Raw genomic sequence first — 24751 nt, forward strand, 5'->3', positions numbered from 1 at the left:
TTGCACAAGTGTGTAAAAAGTTGTAATAAACACTTTTACCTCTCCTCTGCAAGTTCAGAAACCCTCTCCCATCAGTACATCTCCACATACCTGTCCCCCCATCATTACACCTCCATATACCTGTCCCACATCATTACACCTCCACATACCTGTCCCCCATCATTTACACTTCCACATACCTTTCCCCCATCATTACACCTCCACATACCTGTCTCCCATCATTACACCTCCATATACCTGTCTCCCATCAGTACATCTCCATATACCTGTCCCCCATCATTATGCCTCCACATACCTGTCCACCATCATTACACCTCCATATACCTGTCCCCCATCATTACACCTCCACATACCTGTCCCCCATCATTTACACCTCCACATACCTGTCCCCCATCATTACGCCTCCACATACCTGTCCCCCATCATTACGCCTCCACATACCTGTCCCCCATCATTACGCCTCCACATACCTGTCCCCCATCATTACGCCTCCACATACCTGTCCCCCATCATTACGCCTCCACATACCTGTCCCCCATCATTCCGCCTCCACATACCTGTCCCCCATCATTACGCCTCCACATACCTGCCCCCCATCATTTCCATCTTTTACACCCCCACATGTCTGTCCCCCATCATTAACCCATTGAACTTTTTAGAGAAACTCACCTGAAAACTGATTTTATTGGGGAAATAAAGCTATTTAAACCCCTCAAAGAGTGTGATTATTCATTGGGAGGGTATACCAGAGTTTCTGCACTGTTGGCCTATTTAAAAAATATACGTAAACCAAATGGTGGAGCACCCGCGCATGTGCAGTACGAGTTCTGTGTCTTCGCGCTCGGTGCCCCAAAGTTGCAGCATGTTATCATCTTCGGAGGACAAGGATTTACTAATGTGCGCAGCACTTGGATCTGCCATGCCGGCTGGAAACATCTATTTCCCTCGGACGCCTCCTGCAGGCATTAGCGTATTTGTTTTACGGTACTGTAAATCCGCTTCCTTGTGGCTGTGCAATAATATACATATCTGAATCAGGCCCAGTGTCCCGTCATTTTTACCTTTTCACCTGCTCGAGGGGTTTGCGAATGTTCTCACGGGTTGGTGGTCCAGTACCAAATGAAATTATTCATGGTTAATTCGATAGACAAAACCAGACCAACCCTTGACACCCAGCAGTGCGACGTCACCCACTTTGGCAGTGGCAGGTGGGGAGTTTGACTGGGGCGGTACACCTGTCAAACCGTAACGCAGGTGTCCTAAGGCGAGCTCAGGGAGGACAGACACCTCCCGTGGAGCAGAAGGGCTTTAATAAATAGACACCTTGGAATTATTTTTATTAATGTGAGGGGAGCTCTGGATAATGATTTGTGTGATGGGAACAAGCCCAGGCAGGATGGACACATCTGTATTAAATAGACATCGAACATCTGAGCCAACTTGTTACCCTCAAGGTGAGATCAGTAGATGCCGTACTATTTCTGGGTCCACGCTGTCCCTTCTTTCAGACCCTTATTTTGTGGTATCTGTACATTATGCTATATATAGCTCACACAGCAGCTCAGAATTGAGCCCTGTGTGTGTTACTGATGTGTGTATCTTGCCTATGTTTGCATCTGTTATTTGTGACCCAAGTAGTTTTGCACCACCTAACAAGCAGAGGTTTTTTTTTTAATGCAATTTGCTATAAATGTCCATGATATACACTTGTCCAGGATTATTGTGTTTTAGTCTTAAATTGCGATAAGTGAGATACTTTGGGGCATATTTATCAAAATTCGCATTTTTTGCAACGTGAAAATTAATATAGTCATGAGAATTTACCATTCTGCTTCTGCCGGTGCGACTTCCTGCTTCAGGTCCTGGGTGCATGTATCATCGGGGGCAGATGTCCGGATTCCTCTCAGTAAAAAATTGCCATACAGTAGCCATAGGCTAATGCCATCTGCAGGTCTAGTGTTCATGTTACCACTCTGCACCTTTTTTAAAACCTGTGCAGTTCCTCTTTCCTACCTGGGGTGTCGCTCTCTCCTCTGGTGCATCTAGCACACTCTGGTCTGTATCTGAGCAGTTTGTTGCATCAGCTGAGTGTGCTAGAAGCACCAGAGTAGAGTGACACCCCATGGCAGGAAAGAGTAACTACACAGGCTGTGACAGGTGCAGGGTGCTAGAATGAAGACTCATGGTGTTAGTTATTGGGGCTAAGCTCCGGAATGCAAATCTGACTGCATAGCAGCCCCTATGGGAACTGTATTTGCTGTTGGAAATGGATGGACCGCAACAGATAGCGGAGATAACCTTCTGCGGACATTCCATGGTACATCTGGGGGTTCCATAATATTTGCGGGTGCTCCCCGAAAACGTGTTTCCGGGGAATATCCTGCAAAAAATTTAATTATTAAATTGGCCCCATGTTTTGCAAAGCTTTTCAAAAGCCTGAAAGTTAATACGTACAGTGATCCCCAGTTTCATGCTTGAATGACATGGACAATATAATATCTGATGTGGTCAGAAGTTTCCACCCTGTAACTCTGCAAATTCCAACTGTTTCCACCATATTTACATCAAATTCATCAAATGTGATGTTCATATTGCTGCCAAAAATATACAATGAAACATTTTACCATGGGAAAATATTCCTGAAACATGTACAGGTTGAGTCTCCCATATCCAAAATGCTTGGGACCAGGGGTATTTTGGATATCGGAATATTCCGTATTTTGGAATAATTGCATAATATAATGAAATATCTTAGGAATAGGGCCCAAATCTAAACACAGAATTCATTTGTTTCATATACACCTTATACACACAGACTATAGGTCACTTTTTATACTTTATTAAGGCACACAATTATTAAAAATAAAGTTTGTGTACATTGAACCATCATAAATGTTAAAGTTTCACTATCTCAGTTATGCCAAAAATATTCAGTTTTTCGGAATATTTGCATATGTAGTAAGTTTGAATAAGGTGCAGTCAGCATTCCTGTGTCTGATGACTGACCGTGTTTAATGTTGTGTATCCTTCCAGTTGAGTACATTGTGGAGTATGACTACGAAGCGGTACATGAAGATGAGCTGACGATACGGGTCGGGGAAGTTATCAAGAATGTGAAAAAGCTGGACGAGGAGGGGTGGCTGGAGGGAGAGGTGAATGGGAAACGAGGAGCTTTCCCTGATAACTTTGTTAAGGTACGCTGATCCTGATCTGGCTGATGCATGGAATGCAGTGTAATGTGTGCGAATGTATCGGCGAGACCTACGTACCCACACAGTGTTGTAATGTCTATACCTTTGGTGCTTCTAATGGGACACTGGGTTACAGTGATGTGGGCAGTAGTACGTAATGCGCTAGACACGGGGCAGATACAGTATACTAGCTGATCGGGGCAAGTTTTATTTTCTGGGCACTCAGCAGGTTTATTACATATGTGACGGGGAACAGGACAGGAAAGATATATGTTGATTATTTGCTCTGTATAATATGTACTTGCCCAAAAATACACGTTGGCTGTCCTCCAATACAACCTGCTATTTAATGTGCAATGTTGTGTACAGCTACAATAATTGTGCGTATGCATTGTCCCTCTACCTGTTTAATCCTCGTCCTCCATTTCCCCCATCGCTGCTGGCCTCCGCTCAGCCACCTGTACCTGCCCCCTCGAGGCCATTCCCTCACACCTCCTCCATTCTCCCTAGATATTTGCTGCCACCTTGCTCATCTGTTTAACATCAGAGACTCCACTGGCACTGTTGTTGCCACCTTCAAACTTGCCCATTCTAAAAAACAAAACAAAAAACCCTCATTGAATCACGAAATGCCTCTCTTACTGCCATCCCAGCTCTTTCTTCCCATTGGCCTCCAAACTTGTAGCGAGTGGTCTTCCTGTGGCTGTGCCTCTTCATTTCCTCCCACTCCCCCCCTGACTCACTTCAATCTGTTGTGTGCTCCCTTTTTCATGGAACCGGCCTCTTCCTAGGTTACCAGTGACCTGACCTTCTCACTGCTAAATCCATTCTCATAGGCCCTGACTTGTCAGCTGCATTTACTATGGTTAACCACCCTCTCCTTCAAAGCCTCCACTCCCTTGGACTCTGCCCTCTTGTAGCTGTTCTGTCTGTACCTCCATCTCTACCTTCCCTGCTCTTCCTCTTTCCTGGGCCCACTTCCCTCCTCTCTCTACATCTCCTCCTTGGTGATCTCTTCTGCTCCTATAAACTTTATGCTGACAATACACAAATCTACTTCTTCTAGCCTGAGGTCTCTCCCCTCTCACATCTCCAGCTGTATCTCTTAAAGCTTTCCCTGGATGTCTCAGTGCTTACTTAAGCACAACATGTCTAAAGCTGAGTACACACTATGGGCTCGATTGTATTGATCGCGAACTAAATAGCTCCTGGCGCTATTCAATTCAGCGAGCTGTTAAGGATTTCTACTCGCACCTCTCCAAGGGTGCGAGAAGAAATCCGACAAAAGAAGAGGCGTGATGCTGTTTTCTGCCCTTAGCGCCGCGAAAACAACATCGCGCGGGGAAGTTTTAGTCGGGGAATTGCCCGTTCTCGTGACTAAACACCCTGTTTAAGGCGCGAGGGGCGGGAGAACGGGGCATTCCCCGACCTAACAGCGCGCAGAATTGAATAGTGCTCCCGGCGCTATTTAGTTCGCGATCAATTGAATTGAGCCCTAATCGATATGTCCTTCGAACAGCGGACGAACGGCGTATGGCTAAGTGCTTCTTGTCCGTCTGTACAGACGATATGTCTGTGAACGACGTTGTTCACAGACCTATCAGGTCGGCCCTGCAGCACAGCCGATGCTGATGTACAGATATATCTGCATGATACTTCTGCTGGGTGTGTATGAGACCCACTGGCCGCAGGAACTGCCAACACTGACATCACAACTGGACGGGCAAATGTAAATGCCCGCCCAGTTGTGATGTCTGGCCAGACATATCTATTGGTTGGTTGGTGAGTGCGTCAAGCTTAATGAATCTGATGGAAGTGTGTACCCAGCATAAGACTGGACCTTATTTTCCCTCCAGGTTCTCTCTTCCCTTCCACCTTACTCTTTCTGTTGCAATCACTGGACCTCTCTTCTGTCCCACAAGTCTGCTGCCTTACTGTCATCATTGACTCCCTTCACATTCATGCTATCCCCAAATCTTGCCGCTTCCACCTTCGCAGCATCCAGGGACACTTCCTCCTCACCCTGAAGGCTACAAAATACTATTCATTGCCTTTTCATTTCTTGCAATGCCTGGGCAAGTGTATCCTCGTCCTGATTTTCCAGTCTCCTTCCTCACTTTCTTAACCTACCTCATATATTCCCCCAAAACTGCTTGGAAATAGTTTTTTTTATTTCAATTATTTAAATGTAGAAAATATATATTTAGTATGTATTTATTTCTGGGGGCTTCTCCCACCTTCCCCCATCTCCATACTCCCCCATTGTAGTAGTACTTAACCACCCTCAAGTTTTAACAGATCCCACTGGCATTTTCCCTACCGCCTAGTGGTAATAGATCCACAGTGACAGAGCACTCCTGCCCACCAGTGTCCTTCCTCCCGTCTGTCTGTCTGTCTATCATATCTATATATGCTGCAGAGCATGGTTCAGGAGGAGACTGATTATTAGTCCCCCTAGCTGCAGCTGATCTCTACACATGCATCGAAGTTCCCCTCATCACACTTTTCATTCCGCCGCATGTGGCTTGAATCACAAACTGCGACGTCGCTCACGGGGGGGGGGGGGTTCCGCGGCCAGAGCAGCAGGAGGAATTCCATTGTGCACATGTGCAGAACGGATTTCCCTCTTTTTTTTCCTTTACAGCCAGGGGCTAGTTGCGGGCGGCACGGTCGCATGGGATGCAACTGTGTCAGTAGAAACCCAGCTGGCTGCGGTCGCAGGTAAGAGGTTAAATCTATCCTCTGTGCTGCTGCTAGTCTTGTTTTCCTATGTCATTGCTCTCTTTCAACTCAGTGGCTGCCCTTCACTTACAGAATGCAGTCCTCATCCTCTTTCACGCATTCAATTGCTCCTACACTTCTGACCTTATCGCAGTCCACATTCCTCCAATGCATTTCCTCTGACTGTCGCCTTGCCTCTGCGCTGATTTCCTCCTTCCACCCCTGCATCCAGGACTTGTCCCATAATCCTCACCTTCCCAGCACTATCCTTTATTATTATTATTATTATTATTATTATTATTATTGTTTATTTATATGGCGCTACTAGTGTTCCGCAGCGCCTTACAAAGTACATAAATAAGTGACCATTGACTTACAGTATAATACAATAAAATACAAGGACATGGATAATATACATTGCTACATTAGAGACCACAACACCCAAATAAGCAACAGAGCGGAAGCAACAAAGTGTTAGGTGCCCTAGTAGGGAGTAAGGAGTAGATAAGTGAAGTAAAAAGGACAAGATGGTAGAGGGTCCTGCTCATAAGAGCTTACATTCTAAAGGGGAGGGGCAGACAAACAGGCATGACACAGATGGGGAAGACGGAGGAAGGAGCATGTAGCAGCAAGTTAGGATGGGAGGTGGAAGGCTTTGATGAAGTAGTGGGTCTTGAGAACCCATTTGAAGGATTGTAGAGAAGTGGAGAGTCTGATGGGAAGAGGGAGAGAGTTCCAAAGGTGTGGAGCAGAACGTGCAAAATCTTGAAGGTGGGAGGAAGTAATTAATTGGTATGAGAGGCGATGTGCGTTTGTTGAACAAAGAGGGCGGGCAGGAGAGTGAAGGGAGATGAGGTCAGAGTTGTAAATGGGAGAGGAATGGGTGAGGGCTTTGTAAGTGAGTGTAAGAACCTTGAATTGGGTTCTGAAGGGGAGGGGGAGCCAGTGGAGGGCTTGTAGGAGAGTGGAGGCAGATGTAGAACGTTTGGAGAGGAAGATGAGCCGAGCAGCAGCATTGAGGAGAGAGAAGGGAGTTGTGGAGGCCAGATAGGAGGAGGTTACAATAGTCCTATCTGGAGCTGACCTGAGGGTCTGAGGGTTTTAATAGCATCCTTGGTAAGAGAGGGTGTGATCTTGGAAATATTTTTGTGATGGAAATGACAGGACTGCGAGAGGTGCTTGTTATGTGGTTTGAAGGAGAGGGATGAGTCAAGGATAACTCCAAGACAGAGTACTTTGGGACTAGAGGAGATAGTTGTGCCATCAATTGATAAACTAATAATGGGAAGTGAGGTTATGCGGGAGGGTGGGAAGATCCGCTCCGTCTTAGACCTATTAAGTTTAAGAAATCGCTGGGACATCCAGGAAGAGATAGCAGAGAGACAGTTGGGGATACGAGTGAGGGGAGAGGAGGAGAGGTAGATCGGAGTATCAACAGCATAGTGATGATGTTGGAGGTCAAAAGAGCTGATGGGTTCACCTAGAGAGGTGGTACAGATGGAAAATAAATGAGGTCCAATATCAGAACTTCAGGGGACACCTGCTATAAGAGGCTGTGGGGGGGGAAGAGGAGTTATGAGAGGAGACAGAGAAGGATTGGTCAGAGAGGTAGGAGGACAGCCAGGAGAGGACAGTGTAATGTAGATGAAGGGAGTGAAGGATTTGCAGCCGGAGATGGTGGTCCACATTGTCGAAAGCAGCAGAGAGGTCTAGGAGAATGAGCAGAGAGTAGTGGCCCTTGGATTTGGCAGCAAGGAGATTATTGCTGAATTTTATGAGGGCAGTTTCAGTGCAGTGGAGAGAACGGAAGCCAGACTGCAAAGGGTAAAGAAGGGAGTAGGAGGAAAGAAAGGTGGTAAGGCGGTTGTAAACAATACGCTCAAGGAGTTTGGAAGCAAAAGGGGGGAGAGAGATGGGTCGGTAGCTGGGGAGAGTGTTAGGATAAAGGGTAGGTTTTTTAAGAATGGGGGGAGACAAGGGCATGTTTGAAAGCATAAGGGACAGTGCCAGATGAGAGGGAGAGATTAATGAGGTGGGCAAGATAGGAACAGGCACAAGGAGAGAGGTAGCTGAGGAGACTGAAGGGATAGGGTCTAGAGGGGAATTGGAAGGGGGGGAGGCCCAGATGAGGGCCATGACTTCCTCTCCAGATACAGGGTAGAAGAATGTCACAGTTGGTAAAATTGATGGGGGGGTAATCCGGGAAAGGAGGGGGGTGTAGTGCTGGGGCACTGGTGGGATATGATGTCCTGATGTAATATTTTTGAGATGGAAACGGCAGGACTGTGAGAGGTGCTGAATGTGAGGTTTAAAGGAGAGGTAGGAGTCTAGGATAACTCCAAGACAGCGCACGTTGGGGCTAGAGGAGATAGTTGTGCCATCAATTGATAAAGAAATAGTGGGAGGTGAGGTTATGTGGGAGGGTGGGAAGATGATCAGCTCTCTTAGATATGTTAAGTTTAAGAAATCGCTGGGACATCCAGGAAGAGATAGCAGAGAGACAGTTGGAGATACAGATGAGGAGAGATGGGGAGAGGTCCTGGGTGGAAAGGTAGAATGGAGTATCATCAGCATAGAGATGATTAATTTTAGATGTAAATTAGGTAGCAAAGTCAAGGGCAGAGAGCGAGGAGGTGAGTAATGGAGGGAATTGAAGAAGGTGGCAAAGAGAGACTGGGGGTTTTAGGATTGGGAGATAAGGTTCTTGAAATATGGCTGTTTAGAGAGAGAAAGGGCAGCACCGTAGGATGAGAGCATACATACATACTCCCCAGTGCACTCCCACTAGCATTCAGGCACACTGATCATTCCGGACGGTATACAATCGGGAAACCGGCTGCCTTAATACCGACTGCCGGCTTCCCGACTGTCCTATCCAGGCGAGGGTGAAATGCCGGGCGTCTATATCTAGACGCCTGTCATTTCCCCGATGCCGGGAGACAGACGCCCGGCATCCCAATCAAAGGGATGCCGGGCGCCGCGAGCAGACAGCCACGGGGGAGGGTGGGTTAGGTTTAGGGCACCCGGGGGGGACTTGGGGTTAGGCACCCCCCTGGGAGGGTTAGGCTAGGGGGAGGGATGGTTAGGGTTAGGCACCCCCGGGGAGGACTTAGGTTTAGGCACCCCCCCGAGGGACTTATTATAGGCAGCGTGGAAGTGGGTGGGGTTAGGGTTAGGCACTTAGAGGGGGGATTAGAGTTAGGCACTTGGGTGGAGGTTAGGGGGTTAGTGTTCTCCCCAGAATTTTTTTCCAGCTGGGTGGCATCAAGAAGTAGCCAGGTGGGGGCCTGCGCAATAATATAAGGTCAGGGTTTAAAACATTGTAAGGATTTATACTTGAAATAACATTTTATATATTAATTCTCCTCTTCTTATTAGAGGCCCAGTCGTCTGATTATGAAAAAGCTGCTTTTGTCGGCCAGGCGCTGGCGGGAATCATACAGATTCCTTTCGGACAGTCCCTCAGTAGAATTATCTCATTTTTATTTTTCATCCTTTGTCTGTTGGAACCTTTTAATATTGTATTGTTTTTGTTCATACTATTGCAGTTTTCCCTGTATGGCACTACACTTGGAGGCGCCACGTAAATAAAATCTAATAATATGAAATAAAGTAAAGCTTCAAAGTTTACTTTACAAAATCTCTAGCTGATTGAAGTAGTTTGTCCAGGCCACACAAGTCCTCTGTGCTTTTAACCTCTGTTTCCCCATCATCTGTATGCAAGGGAATCTGAATGATTTACAGCCGGACGCCCGGCTGGCAGTTCAAATCCCGACAGTGGCCGTCCAACAAGGATGAAAACCCCGATTGTCCGTAGGTAAGTATTCACTAACCTAATTCTACCCCCTAACCCTCCCTTAGGAGGGGGGTGCCTAAACCTAACCCCCCCTTCCCCAGCCACCTAAACCTAAGTCCCCCCCGAGGGTGCCTATCGGGAATGCCGGTCCTCCGGCATCGGTATAATGACGCCTGTCATTTAACCCTCGCCGGGATTAAGCAGTCGGGAAGCCGTCTGTTGGGATTAGGTCCGTTGGCTTCCCTACTGCATACCGTATGCAAGAGGACCTTGTCACATCCAGAATAAGTCTCTGGGAGTTTGGCTGGATGGCGATAAGAATTTTCAGCAGAAAAATGTAGAGCTCAAGCTTGCCACACACACAGCGATATTTTACACGATTTGGCCGATTTCGACGAATCGTGACGACACATCCTGTAAAATATGCCGAAATCGTGAGTCCCCACTCACGATCACGATGTGCGTCCCCGCTGGTCGCACATCGCATCGTCTGATCTGCCGTGCTGTAGGGCAGATCTGACAATCTAGGAAAGCGATGTACTGTGATAGTCTGGATGCAGGAGAGATCGTATGAAGATTGGATAACAAATCGTGTGCAGAGCTGCCGGGGAGAGTTTCAAGGGAAATCGTAGACATTTGCTGATCGTGAGCACATCGCTATGTGTGTGGGCACCTTCAGACCTTTATTCAATTCTGTTGCCACGCACACCCGGGGTGTCTTCATGGATCAGTGTTTTTGCATTACTAATGGATTCAACTGTTTGGTAATCCTTAAATGATTTATGGAAGGGGAGTGTGAGTAATTATGTATTATTAAACTGAAGTATATTTTTCACTTTGATACTGATAGTCAGTCTTTTGTGACGGAAAATACATATATGACCCCTAAATGTAGAACTTTTCGTAGCCGGCCTCCAAGTCTTTTATTTTTTTTTTTTAATTAGGAAATTCACAACTCCAAAAAAAAAAAAGTACGTTTTTGCTGTGTCTACCAGCAAGAACGCTGCGTGTATTCAAGCAACTGCTGCCTTAATAGCACTAGTTACCTGTCATAGGTCGTTACACCGCACGTCTCGGCTCAAAAGTGCCGGAAATGCGAATTCCCCTCCCAGCCTTAAAGGCCTTTGTGTAGTGACATTGTGATAGTAACTTCTGCACTATGAATGCTTTCAGCCTGTAATCTGAGTCGTGTTTGCAGGATGGAGTCTGCTGACCTAACCTGCAGGAAGAGCTATGCATTGCTGAAATATTTAATCAGATAAGAAAGATGGTAACATTCCCAGCAAAGGGGGCTGTCTGCTGAATGTAATACTCCCTTCTCATAATGTTACCTGTCCTGTACGTGTTATAGACCACACAGTAGCAGTCTGCAACACTCGTTCTTGCGGAGATGACCTGGCACGCCCTGTCTGTAACTACTGCTTCATACTATATATATATTAAATATTCTATTATTTATCTTTATTATACACACAGGTTACACATGGCAGCTGCAGAAAGATGTATAAATGGACAGCTAATTGGTCTAGAAAACTAGGCATGCAGTTATCAAAAGAGCATATAAGAATTCAGCTTCTTACCTATCTATAATGAAACATTAGACTCCCTCATTCTCCTAGCCATCACTGAAACCTGGATTTCCCCCTCCGACACCACTTCCCCTGCAGCTTTTTTCTCTGGGGTCCTCACATTCTTTCACACACCCTGATTCAGGGGGTCGCCATGGTGGCTTATACACTCTGAACTGTCCCCCTCATCCTCTACATTCGAAGTTCATGCTATTCGCCTCTTCCAACCTGTTCACCTTTTGAGAAGCTGTCCTTTATCGCCCCCCTCCCCTCGGCCCTACCTCTAATTTCCTTGACAACTTTTCTTCCTGGCTCCCCCACTTCCTCTCCTCAGAGCTTCCCACCCTCATCTTAGGTGACATCAATATTCCTATTGATGTCCCTACAGAATCCTCTGCCTCAAAACTTTTTACCCTCACTTAATCATTTGGTCTCTCCCAATGGACCTCCTCACCCTCCCATGTGAGTGGACGCCCACTTGATCTGGTCTTCACTCACCTTTGTGATATTTCTGATTACATCAATTCCCCATTCCCCTTCTCTGACACTCACCTCTCAACTTTTCCCTTTCTCCCTCTCCACCTCCTAAGGCCACCATCACTAAGCGTTACATTGAGGCTATCTATCCTTATCCTCCCTGCTCGACTCGCTTGTCTTCCTTATTTTTTCACTCTCCTTACCTGAACAAGCCACTTCCCTGTACAATGCCTCCCTTACTTCTGCTCTTGACTCTGTTGCTCTGGCAATCGCTACTCACCCTCGCAGATCCACACCTCAACCGGGCGTTCTAAATGCACCAGATACATGCAGAAGTGTTCACAAACCCCTGGGCGACAATGGAGGAAATACGCTCCAAGGCAGACTTCCTCCATTTCTAATATATTCTCTCATCCTTCAGTGCTGCCCTTTCCCTCTCTAACCAGTCGTATTTCAAGAACTTCATCTCCCAGTCCTCAAACTCCAGCGTCTCTCCGCCACTTTCAACTCCCTCCTCTGCCCACGTTCTCCTTGCCTCCCCTCATCACTCTCTGCCCTTGACTTCCACCTACTTTACATCTAAAATTGACTCCATACGTCAGGACATCACATCCCACCAGACCCTCAGCACTCCACCCCCTCCTTTCCCAGACCACCCCTCCTCATCCATCTCACCAACTCTGACATCCTCTGACCCCATTCCTGCTCCTGTGTTGCCCATCACCTCAATCTCTCCCTCTCATCTTGGCACTGTCCCTTCTGCATTCAAGCATGCACTTGTCTCCTCCAGTCTTAAAAAAAACCTACCCTTGATCCTAACACTCTCTCCAACTACTGGTCCATCTTTCTCCTCCCTTTTGCCTCCAAACTCCTTGAGCTTATTGATCTATATGTAATAACACTGCACTCCTAATTTCTATGGATGTTCAGATGACAAAAAGGTTTGAATTAGGGTTCTGTCTAGGATCTGCATGAGGTCTTCTCTACCTCCTAATGGTTATCAATAATTATGAAATCCTCGCTGCTGCGTTTTTCAATGTGGACCACCCCCTCTTCATGAAATTCTTTCACTCCCTTGGTCTACATGACACTGCCCTCTCCTGGCTGTCGTCCTACCTCCCTGACCGTTCCTTCTCTGTCTCCTCTCATGACTCCACTCCCACCCTCCACAATTCCACTAACAGTACAGTAGGTGTCCCCCAAGGTTCTGTTCTTGGACCTCTCGTAGTCTACCTCTAAACGTCCTCCCTCTGTGAACCCATCAGCTCTTTTGGCCTCCAATATCATCTCTATGCTGATGATACTTAGATCTATCTTTCCTCCCCCCTCTCTTCTCACTCATATCTCCAACATTTTCTCTGCTATATCTTCCTTGATGTCCCAGCACTTTCTTAAACTTAACATGTCTAAGACTGAGCTGGTTGTCTTCCTACCCTCCCTAATACCCTCACTTCCCCCAATTACAGTATCTATTGATGGCACAACCATCTCCTCTAGCCCCCAAGTGCGCTGGAGTCATCAATGACTCCTCCCTCTCCTTCAAACCACGCATCCAGTAATTAATTAGTGTGTCAGTATTAGGAATGTTAGGGACCCACCTGTATAAGGTTCACCGTGACGTGGCAAGTGGGCAAACATCTTTGGCCAAACGTACTAAGAAACCTTACTTTTAAAACCATGTTAATTGTTGCAGGTTATTATAGACTTTGATTACTAGAATTCTTAAGGTGTGTACACCCATAGCGATCTGCCAGCGATACGATATCGCTGGCAGATCGTTAAGCACCCTACCTGGTATGCTGGATGATCAATATCGATCATCCATCACACTGCCGACTGTAGCGATCTGCGAAATCGAACAAGTTAACCGGCATGCACGGCCGATGGATGATATCGCGTTCGTCCATACGTGGCCGCGCATCGCTGGTCGAAGGTAAGTTGTTAGGGACCATTTAAAAAAACGATTTGAAAGATAACGGTAATGATAACGTTATCGTTCAAATTGTCTTTAGAAATCGCTACGTGTGTATGCACCATTAGTGCTTATACTGTGCACCTGCTTCTCCCCCCGACCTTTTGTACCTGTCGACCTTATTACATGTCGAACTTTAGTGTGTCTGACTTTTGTCCCTTTCGAACTTTTGATCCTGTCTAGCTATTCACTGTCTAACTTCTGGTGTATTTCTAGACATTGTCTAATTACTGTCTATCTATAGTCGGGATCCCTTCCTAAACAATGGGCCTTATGGAGTTGGTCCTCCCTTTGCTTCTGGGAAGGCTTTCTACTATGTTTTGGAACTTGACTGCCAGGATTTAAATCCATTTAAGAATGTTGGCCAATAAGACCTGGCTTTCAGTCCACGTTCCACTTTATCTCAGTGTTGTACGATGGGGTTGAGGTCAGGGCTCTGTGCATGGCCAGTCATGTTCTTCTACACCAAACTCTGAAAACTTTATTTTATGGACTTCACTTAGTTCCCTGGGCACTGTCATGAAGAAACCAAAAAGGGCTTTCCCCAAACTGTTACCACAACGTGGGACAGTCACACACAAGTCCCTGGAATGTCATGGTCTGCTGTAGCATTGCAATTTCCATTTAACTGGAACTAATGGGCCCATGCGACTATTATTATTATTACATCTCCACTTTTTGGCGGTGGATTCTTATGGCACCCACCAAACCTGGGGCAACCTAAACAAGGCAGAATTGTGACCAATACGCTTGTTGGAAGCGTGACATGCTATAGTGAAGTCACTGAGCTCTTCAGTGTGACCCATTGTACTGCCATGACTATGGGAGATTGCAGGCTGTATGATGTATGATTGTATGCGCCTGTTAGCAGTGGGTGTGGCTGCAATAATTGCCAGCAGTGTTTCCCAAATCCAGTCCTCAGGGACCCGTGCCAGTGCATGTTTTCCGGCTCTCTGCACAGAACCACAAATAAAATAATTTGTCAGCTGTGGATCTTTTGAACATATCTGTCAGAAATGAATACACCTGTTCTCCAGCAAGGACATATGGAAAACATGCTCTGTTAGGCTGCCCCGAGGTCTGGATTTGGGAAGTACACTAATTAGAAGGGCTGCACATGAACTATTGGCCAGGTGGCGTATTCTGTACAGAAGCTTTAATTAAGGACAGGGTGAGATTGGGGAATACATCTCACCCATCATTTCCATGCATTGCACCTTATCTTACTCCTTGCTTCTAGGTCACGTTGTTTATTTTATCCTTTTACTAGTTATCTTACAGATCTGATTATAGTTCTGCCATAAGTGACTGACTTCTGAGCTTAGTTCTTTTATCCTAATTGTAATTACGTGTAGCATATGCTGGTAGGCAACCTGTGGCACCCCAGCTGCTGTAGAACTACACATTGCAGCATGGCCTGCCTCAGTTTTAATATTAGGGCATGCTGGGATGTGTGGTGCCACCGCTTGCCTACCCCCCTGTTACAGAAAGTGCTAGATAAATGATAGCTGCAATCTGGTTGCTATGGGATACGTCTCAGCTTTGGATGGTATGATACATCTCCCCGATATGCGGGTAATGTTCTCCCTACTGATAATAAGCATATTGTACTGCATAATGCATATTGATTTTATACAGGTCACTGATATCCTGGCTGACCTTGTGATATTTGTGACTTATTTCATTCCTTTTATAACGCAAGTGTCCCTGATTTGTGAGACAGGTTATGTACAGTGCCTTTATTTCCCTGACTGGACCCCTGCGGGAGGAAGGGTTATGCTCGCCATGCACTAGTACGACCAGCAATAAGATTCATCTAATGCTGGCCATACACCTGCGTGATTTTGGGCCGAGTGCCCGATTTTCGACGAGTCTTACGATGAATCGTGTAGAAATCGTGTATTTTTGGAGTAAGATACGATCTGATGCGCGCTCCCGCAGCTCCTAAAACGTATCGTATGATCAGATGTGCAGCCCATATTATACATCGTATAGTGTGCTGATCGTACCGTGTATCTTGTGCATGCGATGCATCGTGCGTCCATTCATGTCATTTCAATGACTCTTCCGTGATGAGCGCGTGAGGCACACGATCGATCGTATGACAGATCGTGTGCAATGAAAAACACCAAATCATGCCGCCGGGACTGCCAGGGAGCTCCGGGAAGTCATGCGTGAATCTTATCTGATGCTGGTTGTGCGGGTGTATGGCCAGCATACCGATTTCCCTTGAACGCCATGGCAGTCCCGAACGCACTTTGAACACAAGATGGACATACAATCTCACGTTACGGTCGATCGTGTGCCTGCTGAGAAACTGATCATCATTCTTCAAAATGTCACTGAAATGACAGCGGTCAGACGCACGATGCTTCGCATGGTGAAAAACACTGATCATACGATACGTTTTAGGAGCAGCGGGAGTGCGCATCGGATCGTATCCTACTTAGAAAATACACGATTTCTACACGATTCATCTTACAATGCGTCGAAAATCGGGCAATCGCCCGAAATCGTGCTACCGTATGGCCAGCATTAGTGGTTTTCCCTTCAGTAAACCGTTCTCTCTGCCTACTGCTTATGTCAGTGCAGGTGAGCAGCTGCCCCAGGACGTTACTGCAGCCAGCAGGCTTGTCATGTCTGTACACGACTGTCCGTCCCCTCCCACAGACTGCGATCAGGCTGGGTGTGTGCAGGCAGACGAATATGTCTCTACACCTGGGGAGTGTGCTCCTATTTCTGTCTCTGAGATAGTTAGACGCAATTGACATAAGACAATGATTTACAAAGTGCTCTGTTGGATTATCGGACTGGAAATTATACTTTCCCCCAACAGTGCTTAACATAATGGTAAGCACTGATTTATTTATTCCTCTGTGTTATTACTCTGCATTGTCCCAAAGGGAAACAAAAAGCATCTGAGGTACTGTAGAAGGAGACAAATTAGTGCCGGATAGATGGTCACTGTGATAATAGCTTGATTTCACAAGTTATGTGAGAAGTAGGTTTTATAATCGCTGCACACGTGTGAGAATTGGGCCGCGTTTGATCTGTATGTACTATTGTATTAACCATTGCCTCTTTGTGTTATGCTGAGAGGCTAAACGGAAGGGTACTGCCTACATGATGGTGGTCGGTGCACGCCGTCTGCGAGTGCCGGGTATGTGCCAATGTCCCCGTCTGTCTTTTCTGCATTTGGATATTGGGAAGGTCGTGGATGCGCACAATGTTATTTCACCGAAATGGACATAAGAAAGTGTCCAAATGCCTAATAAAGTGCGTCCAAGCTAGTAAAGGAATGAGGGGGAATCAAGAAACTAAATTCTCCCTGTTTGCACACTCACACACAGTGAGTCACTCTGCACTGAGCCGGAGTCGGGTCCCCTGCGCAGTGGGGCTGCATAAGCAGCCCCTAAGCTTTATTTTTATTTTTTTAAAGAAGATTTTTATTTATTTATCTTTACTATCTTCAGAGTGGCAGCATCAGACTGTCCTTCTGGACGTCCACGCTGCCGCTCCAACAGCCCCGCTGGCGCTGCAACGCCGGTACTGATCCGGGGAACGCAGCGGGACTCCGGAATCAGTGCTAGCGTGGCTCCGGGAGCTCCCACTGACTGCTGCCGGACACAAGGGGCCAGGTAAGCCGCGTGCAGCGCTTCGCGCTGCGCTTGGGGGAAATGCAGTCTTGTAGCCGCCGGTCTGTGGCATACCCCGCGTGTCTGGTGACCTCCAGGGTGTAAGACCAGGGGGGAACCGGCTTCACTGGGGGTTTAATACTAGCAGGGGAGGCAGCCTTCCCTGCTTTAGCGCTCCTCCCCTCAGCCCAGCGCGCCTTCTCTCATGTGTGCTGGCGTCGCTGGGCTGTTATCTCCTGGCCACTCCTCCTCAGTGCTCTCCGGCGGCCATCTTCAGGCAGCATCGCAGAGCTCCCAGGCAGGCTTCCAGTGGACCAGTCCCCATGCGTACCTCTCCCCTGATCAGGACAGTGTTCGCAGCACTATAGCCCTCCCAGACGCTGAATCTGGGAGGTTGATTGTAGCTGAAGGTGCAGTGAGTATATCTTCCTGCATGGTATGTGACTATTGCTAGTGCTGCTGTCTGTGCTTTGCTACTTACTGTCAGCTTTTTACCTATCCCTTTCCTTCTCCTACGGCCCGCAGGTGCGTGGGGGAGGGTGTTCTTTCTGTGTAACCTCGCTTATATAAATCTACGTATTTGTGAGGTCCGTCACATACTGCGGTGTGCTACTCAGTACCAGTTGGTGGGCTGTTTGTGTTGCATGCTTGGGAGTGCGTAGGTGTTATACGCCTTACCTCGTTTCGGTGATACACTTTTATTGCGAAAAGTTCGTGTCATGTCTGATGAGGAGAATGAGCGCTCTGTGGCTCCTGTGTTGTTTTTCCTGCCGACGCTGTTTGGCAGGAGTTGACGGGGAGGATTTGTCTCAGGACAGTCTGTGCGGGCGGTGCCAGTTGGTACCTGGACCTTGTAAACCCCCGGTGGCGCAGGATCCTCCGTGGGCGATGTTTACGCAAGTGCTGGTGTCGATCGCGGACCGACTTGCGGTCCCGACTGCGGCCCCTTCTAGGGCGTTGCCCCAGCCTACCATCCCCCGTTCCCCGGGTGTGACGCGTCTGCTGCAGTCTCCTCCCAGGTCTCAGACTGTGGGTCCTTATGCGGGTTTGCCTGTATTTGTGCAATCCCCCACGGTGCCGCAGCAGTCGATGGTACCTTTTCAGGGGTATCCTCAGGCGGTACCCCCTCCCTGGGTGGACGTTCTTTCCAGCTCTGTTCAGAGCCTGGCGGCTTCGTCATCTGAGTTTCAATCTATGTTGCACAGTGATTTGCCCCCACGGGCGTCCAAGCGACCCGTTCCGGCTTCACTGGCGGCTCAGTTCACGGACACGGACGTGTCTTCGGATGAAGGGGAGATCCATGAGGACTCTGACTTTAATGTGCCGGCATTGGTTAGGGCGGTGCGGGCCATCCTTCACATTGAGGAGGATGTGCTGGCCCCCAGGTCAAAGTACCCAAATTTTAAGAAGGCAAAAGTAGCTTCGACGGTTTTTCCCCTGTCCGACCAGTTAACGGATCATATGGCAGGGGCCTGGCAGTTGCCCAGCAAGAGGTTCCAATCGCAGAAGCGGTTGGCTTTGAACTATCCGTTTCCGGAGGCTCATTGCAGGAAGTGGGAAACTCTGCCCGCGATGGATTCCCACGTTACCCGCTTAATTAAAAGCGCTACGCTGCCTTTGCCGTCGATCTCCTCCCTGAAAGATCCCACGGACAGGAAAGTGGAGACTTGTTTAAAGTCTATCTACTCTCTCTCGGGGGCGGTGGCCCGTCCGTCCATGGCCCTCTCTTGGGTGGCTAAGGCCATCGAGAGCTGGGCCAACGCTTTGGAGGATACCTTTCCGGAGGATGCTCCGGAGATCCAGAGAGCGTTGATAGGACAAATGAGGGATGCGGCTTCCTACATTGGGGAAGCATCGTTAGATGCAAGCCTGCTGACCTCTCGGGTGTCGGCTGCAGCGGTGTCTGCGCGTCGGTCCTTGTGGCTGAGGTCTTGGAGAGCTGACGCTGACTCCAAAAAGGGACTGGAGGCCTTACCTTTTAATGGGGAGTTGCTTTTTGGTCCAGACTTGGACAAAATTGTGGACACTCTGGCTAAATCTAAATTAGCCTTCCTCCCTTCGGCTTCTGCACCTACCAAGGTACGGAGCTCTGCCTTTCGGTCCTTTCGGGTTCAGGGCAAGACCAAAGGTCAGTCCTTCCCGAGGCAGTCGGCACCCAAGGCCGCTTCTAAGCCCAAGAAGCAGGCCTGGAGTGCCAGGCGCCCTTCTTCCAAGCAGGAAGATAAACCTTGTGCCTGATGGGACGGGCCTCCCTCTGGGGGACCCCAGAGTGGGAGGCCGACTTCTTCTATTTGCCCAGTGCTGGCACAGTACCACCACGGATGCCTGGGTTCGAGAAGTGGTCTCCCAGGGGTATGCCCTGTCTTTTCGACACAGACCGCCCCACCAGTTGTTCTGCACGAGTCCTTCTCAGGATACGACCAAGACTTTACAGATTCAGGAAGCTATAGAGTCCTTGCTGAAAGCAGGGGTCATTGTTCCCGTTCCTCAATTACAGCGAGGGACGGGGTACTATTCTTCTCTGTTTCTGGTGCAGAAACCCAATGGTTCTCATCGCCCTATCCTCAACTTGAAGTCTCTGAACAAATTCCTCAGAGTTCTCAAGTTCAGGATGGAAACGTTACGTTCCATCATTCTGGCGATGGAACCGGGGGATTACATGGTGTCCCTGGATATCCAGGACGCCTACCTCCATGTTCCGATAGCACCTTCGCACCAGCGGTATCTGAGGTTCGCTATCCTTCAACACCACTATCAGTTCCGGGCGCTACCCTTTGGTCTCTCCACGGCACCGAGGGTGTTCACGAAGATTATGGCGGTCATGGCCGCACATCTTCGGAACCAGAATGTACGGCTGCTGCCGTACCTGGACGACCTCCTGTTGCTGGCGAGCTCCCCGGAGGTACTGCTTCAACATCTCCACCTGACGATCGCTTGCCTGGAAATTGGAAAAAGTCCTCCCTGATTCCATCTCAGCGGATGGTTCATTTGGGAGCCCTGCTGGATTCTCGTCAGCAAAGGATCTTCCTGACTCCGGAGAAGGTCTCCTCCCTGCAGCTGCGGATACGCAGTTGCCTGAGCAGTTGCCGCCTGTCGGTCCATTCGGCTATGAGAGTTCTGGGCTCCATGGTGTCAACATTCGACATGGTGGAATTTGCCTAGTTCATTTCCCGGCCCCTGCAGGGGCTGATTCTATCGGAATGGAACGGGTTACCTCATCGGATCCGCTCTCAGTTGCTGGTGTTGTCCCCGGAGGTTCGGCAGTCTTTGGCTTGGTGGCTTCAGACAGCTCATCTGGTCGACGGGCGCCCCTTTTGGATCCCGGACTGGGTCTTGCTCACGACGGATGCCAGTCTTCGGGGTTGGGGGCAGTGACCGGCTCGTTGTCACTTCAGGTTCGTTGGTCTGCGGAAGAAGCTCTTCTGCCCATCAACATTCTGGAACTGCGGGCAGTATACAGGGCCCTGCAGTCGTCCGGTCCCGCTCTTCACGGAAGGGCAGTTCAGGTGCAGTCCGACAACGCCACCACGGTGGCATATATCAACCACCAAGGAGGAACTCGCAGTCGGGCAGCGATGTCGGAGGTGTCTCGCATCCTTGCTTGGGCGGAGTGTCACATTCCAGCGATCTCAGCAGTCTTCATTCCCGGAGTCCTCAATTGGGAGGCGGACTTCCTCAGCAGTCACGACGTGCATCCCGGGGAATGGTCGCTTCACCCAGAGGCGTTTCAGCTACTCGTGGACAGGTGGGGGCTGCCGGAGCTGGACTTGATGGCCTCCCGTCACAATCACAAGTTGCCCGTTTACGGGTCAAGGACCAGGGACGCAGGCGCCAGTCTGGTAGACGCGCTGTCGGTGAAATGGACGTTTCACCTGGCATATCTGTTTCCTCCGATATCCCTGCTTCCTCGGGTTCTGCGGAAATTCAAGCAGGACGGCGGCACGCTCGTGCTGGTGGCTCTGGCGTAGCCCAGACGTCCTTGGTACTCCGATCTGAGGTGCCTCTCCATCGACGCTCCGTACCTTCTCCCTCAGCGTCGGGACCTGTTGTCTCAAGGGCCCTGCCTTTACCCGGATCTGGGTCGGCTGTCTTTGACGGCGTGGCTCTTGAGACAGCCGTCTTGAGGTCTAGGGGTTTCTCCAGTTCGGTCATTGGTACCATGCTTAGGGCACGCAAGCCTGCTTCCGCACGGATTTACCACAGGGTGTGGCGCACTTATTTTCAGTGGTGTGAATCCAGAAACTATGATCCTCAGGTATTCCGGGTTTCCAGAATCTTGGAGTTCCTTCAATCAGGTTTGGACCTCGGCTTACGCCTGGCCTCTCTGAAGGTTCATGTGTCTGCTTTGTCCGTGTGGTGTCAGCGACGGATTGCTACACTACCGTATGTTCACACCTTTTTCCAGGGTGTTCTCAGGATCCAGCCTCCCTTCGTGCCTGCTGTGGCTCCTTGGGACTTGACGGTAGTGCTATGGGTCTTGCAGGGTCCTCTTTTTGAGCCTCTTGAGTCGGTGGAGCTCAAGTGGCTGACGTTTAAGACCGTTTTTCTTCTGGCAATTGCTTCTGCCAGGAGGGTGTCGGAATTGGGGGCGCTTTCCTGTCGCCCTCCTTTCCTGATTTTTCACCAGGACAGAGCGGTGCTCCGCACTCGTCCTGAGTTTTTGCCCAAAGTGATCTCGAAGTTCACATTAATCAGGAACTTGTTGTGCCAGCTTTTCAGTCACCACCTGACCTTTCAGCTGGTGAGGCTTCCTTAGATGTAGTCCGGGCACTTAGAATCTATGTGGACCGGACTGCTTGCATAAGGAAGTCTGATTCATTGTTTGTCCTCTTCGGTTTTCATAAGAGGGGTTGGCCTGCCAACAAGCAAACGTTAGCCCGTTTGCTTCGTTCAGTTATTTGTGAGGCTTATGCGCAGGAGGGTTTACCTGTGCCAGCCTCTGTTAAGGCTCATTCCACTCGTTCTGTGGGTCCCTCTTGGGCTGCTAGACGTGGCGCCTCTGCTGTTCAGCTGTGTAAGGCGGCCACTTGGTATTCAATTCAAACGTGTTTGAGGTTCTATGCGTTTGACACCTTCGCCTCTCGGGATGCATCCTTTGGGCGCCGGGTGCTCCTTTCAGCACAGGAGCGTCTCCGCCCTTAGTTGAACTGCTTTGGGACATCCCCAAGGTCAACCCTGTGGACCCCCTATGGACCCTGAAGTAGAAAACAAGAGATATGGTAAGAACTTAACTCTGTTATCTCTGTTTCTACGAAGTCCATAGGGTCCACAGGGCGCCCACCCTGACGCACCTGGCTTCAAATGGGCTGTGTGGCTGGTCACCGGTTTTCCATCTCCCATTTCTGTGAGTATGGTTTCTTGTGTGTTCCAGTCTTCCTTCTCTCTGTTTAGTCTCCTCCTCCGGCCTTGGCTGCTTACCAACTGAGGTGCCTGTGGCTCGGGGGCGGGGTATAGAGGAGGACGGACCCAAGTGCATCCTGGGAGCAGCAAAGCTTTAACTGCGTGGTGCCCGTGGATCCAGATCCAGCTATACCCCAAGGTCAACCCTGTGGACCCTATGGACTTCGTAGAAACAGAGATAACAAAGGTAAGTTCTTACCATATCTCTTGTTCTATCCTCAATGGACATTGTTCCGTCCTGTTGCTGCTGTTCTGTCCCTAGGTCTGAATATATCACCGATATGACAGAATAGCTGTTGGTGCTCTCCGCTTTCTCATCGGTGGGCAAAGAGGCTTCCTTACACCTCTGCAATTTTTTTAATTTTTATATTTTCATGAATCATTTTACCAATATGTTGTCTTAAGGTGCGTTATCCGCTACAGGAGAGTGGAACGACTGTACGATTATAACATTGTAATCGTTCTCCATCCTGTGCAGTGGATAATGTGCCCACACTGAACGATATGCTATTCAGTGCAGGTACCCTCCCTCATCCCCGAACATGCACAACCTGTCGAGATATTGGCAGGTTGGCCTGCATGTTCAGGCGATGACAGATGCTGAAAACGACTATCGCTGGTCATTTTCGACATTTTACTGCACGATTTATGAACGATTATTGAGCGATTGAATGATATCATAATCGTTCAATCTGTCATTTTAATAGTCTAGTGGATACGCACCTTTACATAGAGAAGTTTTTTGTTTTGTTGCAGACAAGACCTCCTCAAAACTAGACGATCAAATGATTTGCACATAGTCATTTTTTAAAAAGTAAATTCTTAGTTGGGCTTCCTTCATGACAGAACCTATTCGCATTCACAAGCATAGAGTTTTAATTGTTGAAACGGGACGGAGGGTGAGCTGGCCAAAAGCTGTGGTGTGTGGGGAATTGGACTGATATTGCAGCCTGTAGGCCCGAAACAACTAAGGCCCGTATTCAATTAGAGCCGAGCCGCTTTAACTTAACGCGGCCCGGACTTAACGCCGACTTCGCCTGTTTTGTAGGGGTTAAAGTATCGCGCGCGTGCACGCTTTATCCCGTATTCAATTTGAAAGTAGGCGTAAACGGCACCCGGCGATACTGTAACAAGCGGAAAGTACTGTCATTTTTGGGGAAATCAGCCTGTCGCCCCCCAAATGATGCTCTGACATAGGGTTTCACTTTGCTACCCCCCCCCCCCCTCCCAATTTGGCTTGCTGAAGGTATTTGGTGTTTTTAAATGGGCTCAATAGCTGCTAAATAGCGTTTTTCTATACCTGATGCAGAATAGTTTTCAGGAGTATTTTTTCCAGAAAACAACTTATCCCAGCAAATTTGGGGTACTTGAATATGGGGGTCAGCATATTTAAATGTTGCTAAAGTGAAGTTGAAAAATCATGAAATATCCATCTGCCGCAAGCCCCTGCAATCAAAAAAACACTTGGGGTGTACTTGGGGACCCCCCCAGAGTCAAGTTCGCTCAGTTTTTAACTTTGTACCCCCATTTTTTTTTTCACCCCTTTTTCAAAGTCAATTTTTGGGGTGTCCTTAAGTTTTTGAAGAAAATTTTTTTGGGCACAGTTTACCTTTGGGGTGCTGTCTGAAGGCTGCAAGGGGGTTCCCGAAACGTTGCACCCCAAAACCCCAATTCTGCACTTTTTTCCGCCTGCCATTCATAGGCGATACTTTACTGCCTATTACATTGCATTGACTTTCCGCCTAGGCGGATAGTCTTTCAAATTGAATACGGAGGAAAACCAAAACAGGCGATAATGTCATCATCGGTGGTAACTTAACGCGGATCGGACTTAACGCTTCAAATTGAATACGGGCCTAAGCCTGATTATTAGAAATTATTACAATCCGTCTTGTCATCAGGCAGTTTGGTAGATGTGGTTAAACTTTGACAGTGCTCTTCTCTGGGAGTCCAGCATTGGGTGGAGCAGTGGCTAAATTGGACAGTGACTC

The 24751-nt window shown here is 48.4% G+C and overlaps 1 protein-coding gene across 2 annotated transcripts in view; it reads left to right on the plus strand.

The window, feature by feature from the left end:
- CD2AP (CD2 associated protein) overlaps positions 1 to 24751 on the plus strand; it is a 137742-nt gene that overhangs the window by 25335 nt on the left and 87656 nt on the right. The window contains exon 2 of one of the 2 annotated variants that reach the window (XM_088467274.1): positions 3034 to 3194. The exons of the other annotated variant lie outside the window; for it this stretch is intronic. Within the exon in view, the coding sequence (XP_088323400.1) occupies positions 3034 to 3194 (161 nt within the window). The remainder of the gene's footprint in view (positions 1 to 3033; positions 3195 to 24751) is intronic. 2 annotated transcript variants of the gene reach the window in all.

This window comes from Taudactylus pleione, unplaced genomic scaffold (assembly GCF_031769625.1).
Source record: "Taudactylus pleione unplaced genomic scaffold, aTauple2 ptg000070l, whole genome shotgun sequence".
NCBI classification, from domain to species: domain Eukaryota; kingdom Metazoa; phylum Chordata; class Amphibia; order Anura; family Myobatrachidae; genus Taudactylus; species Taudactylus pleione.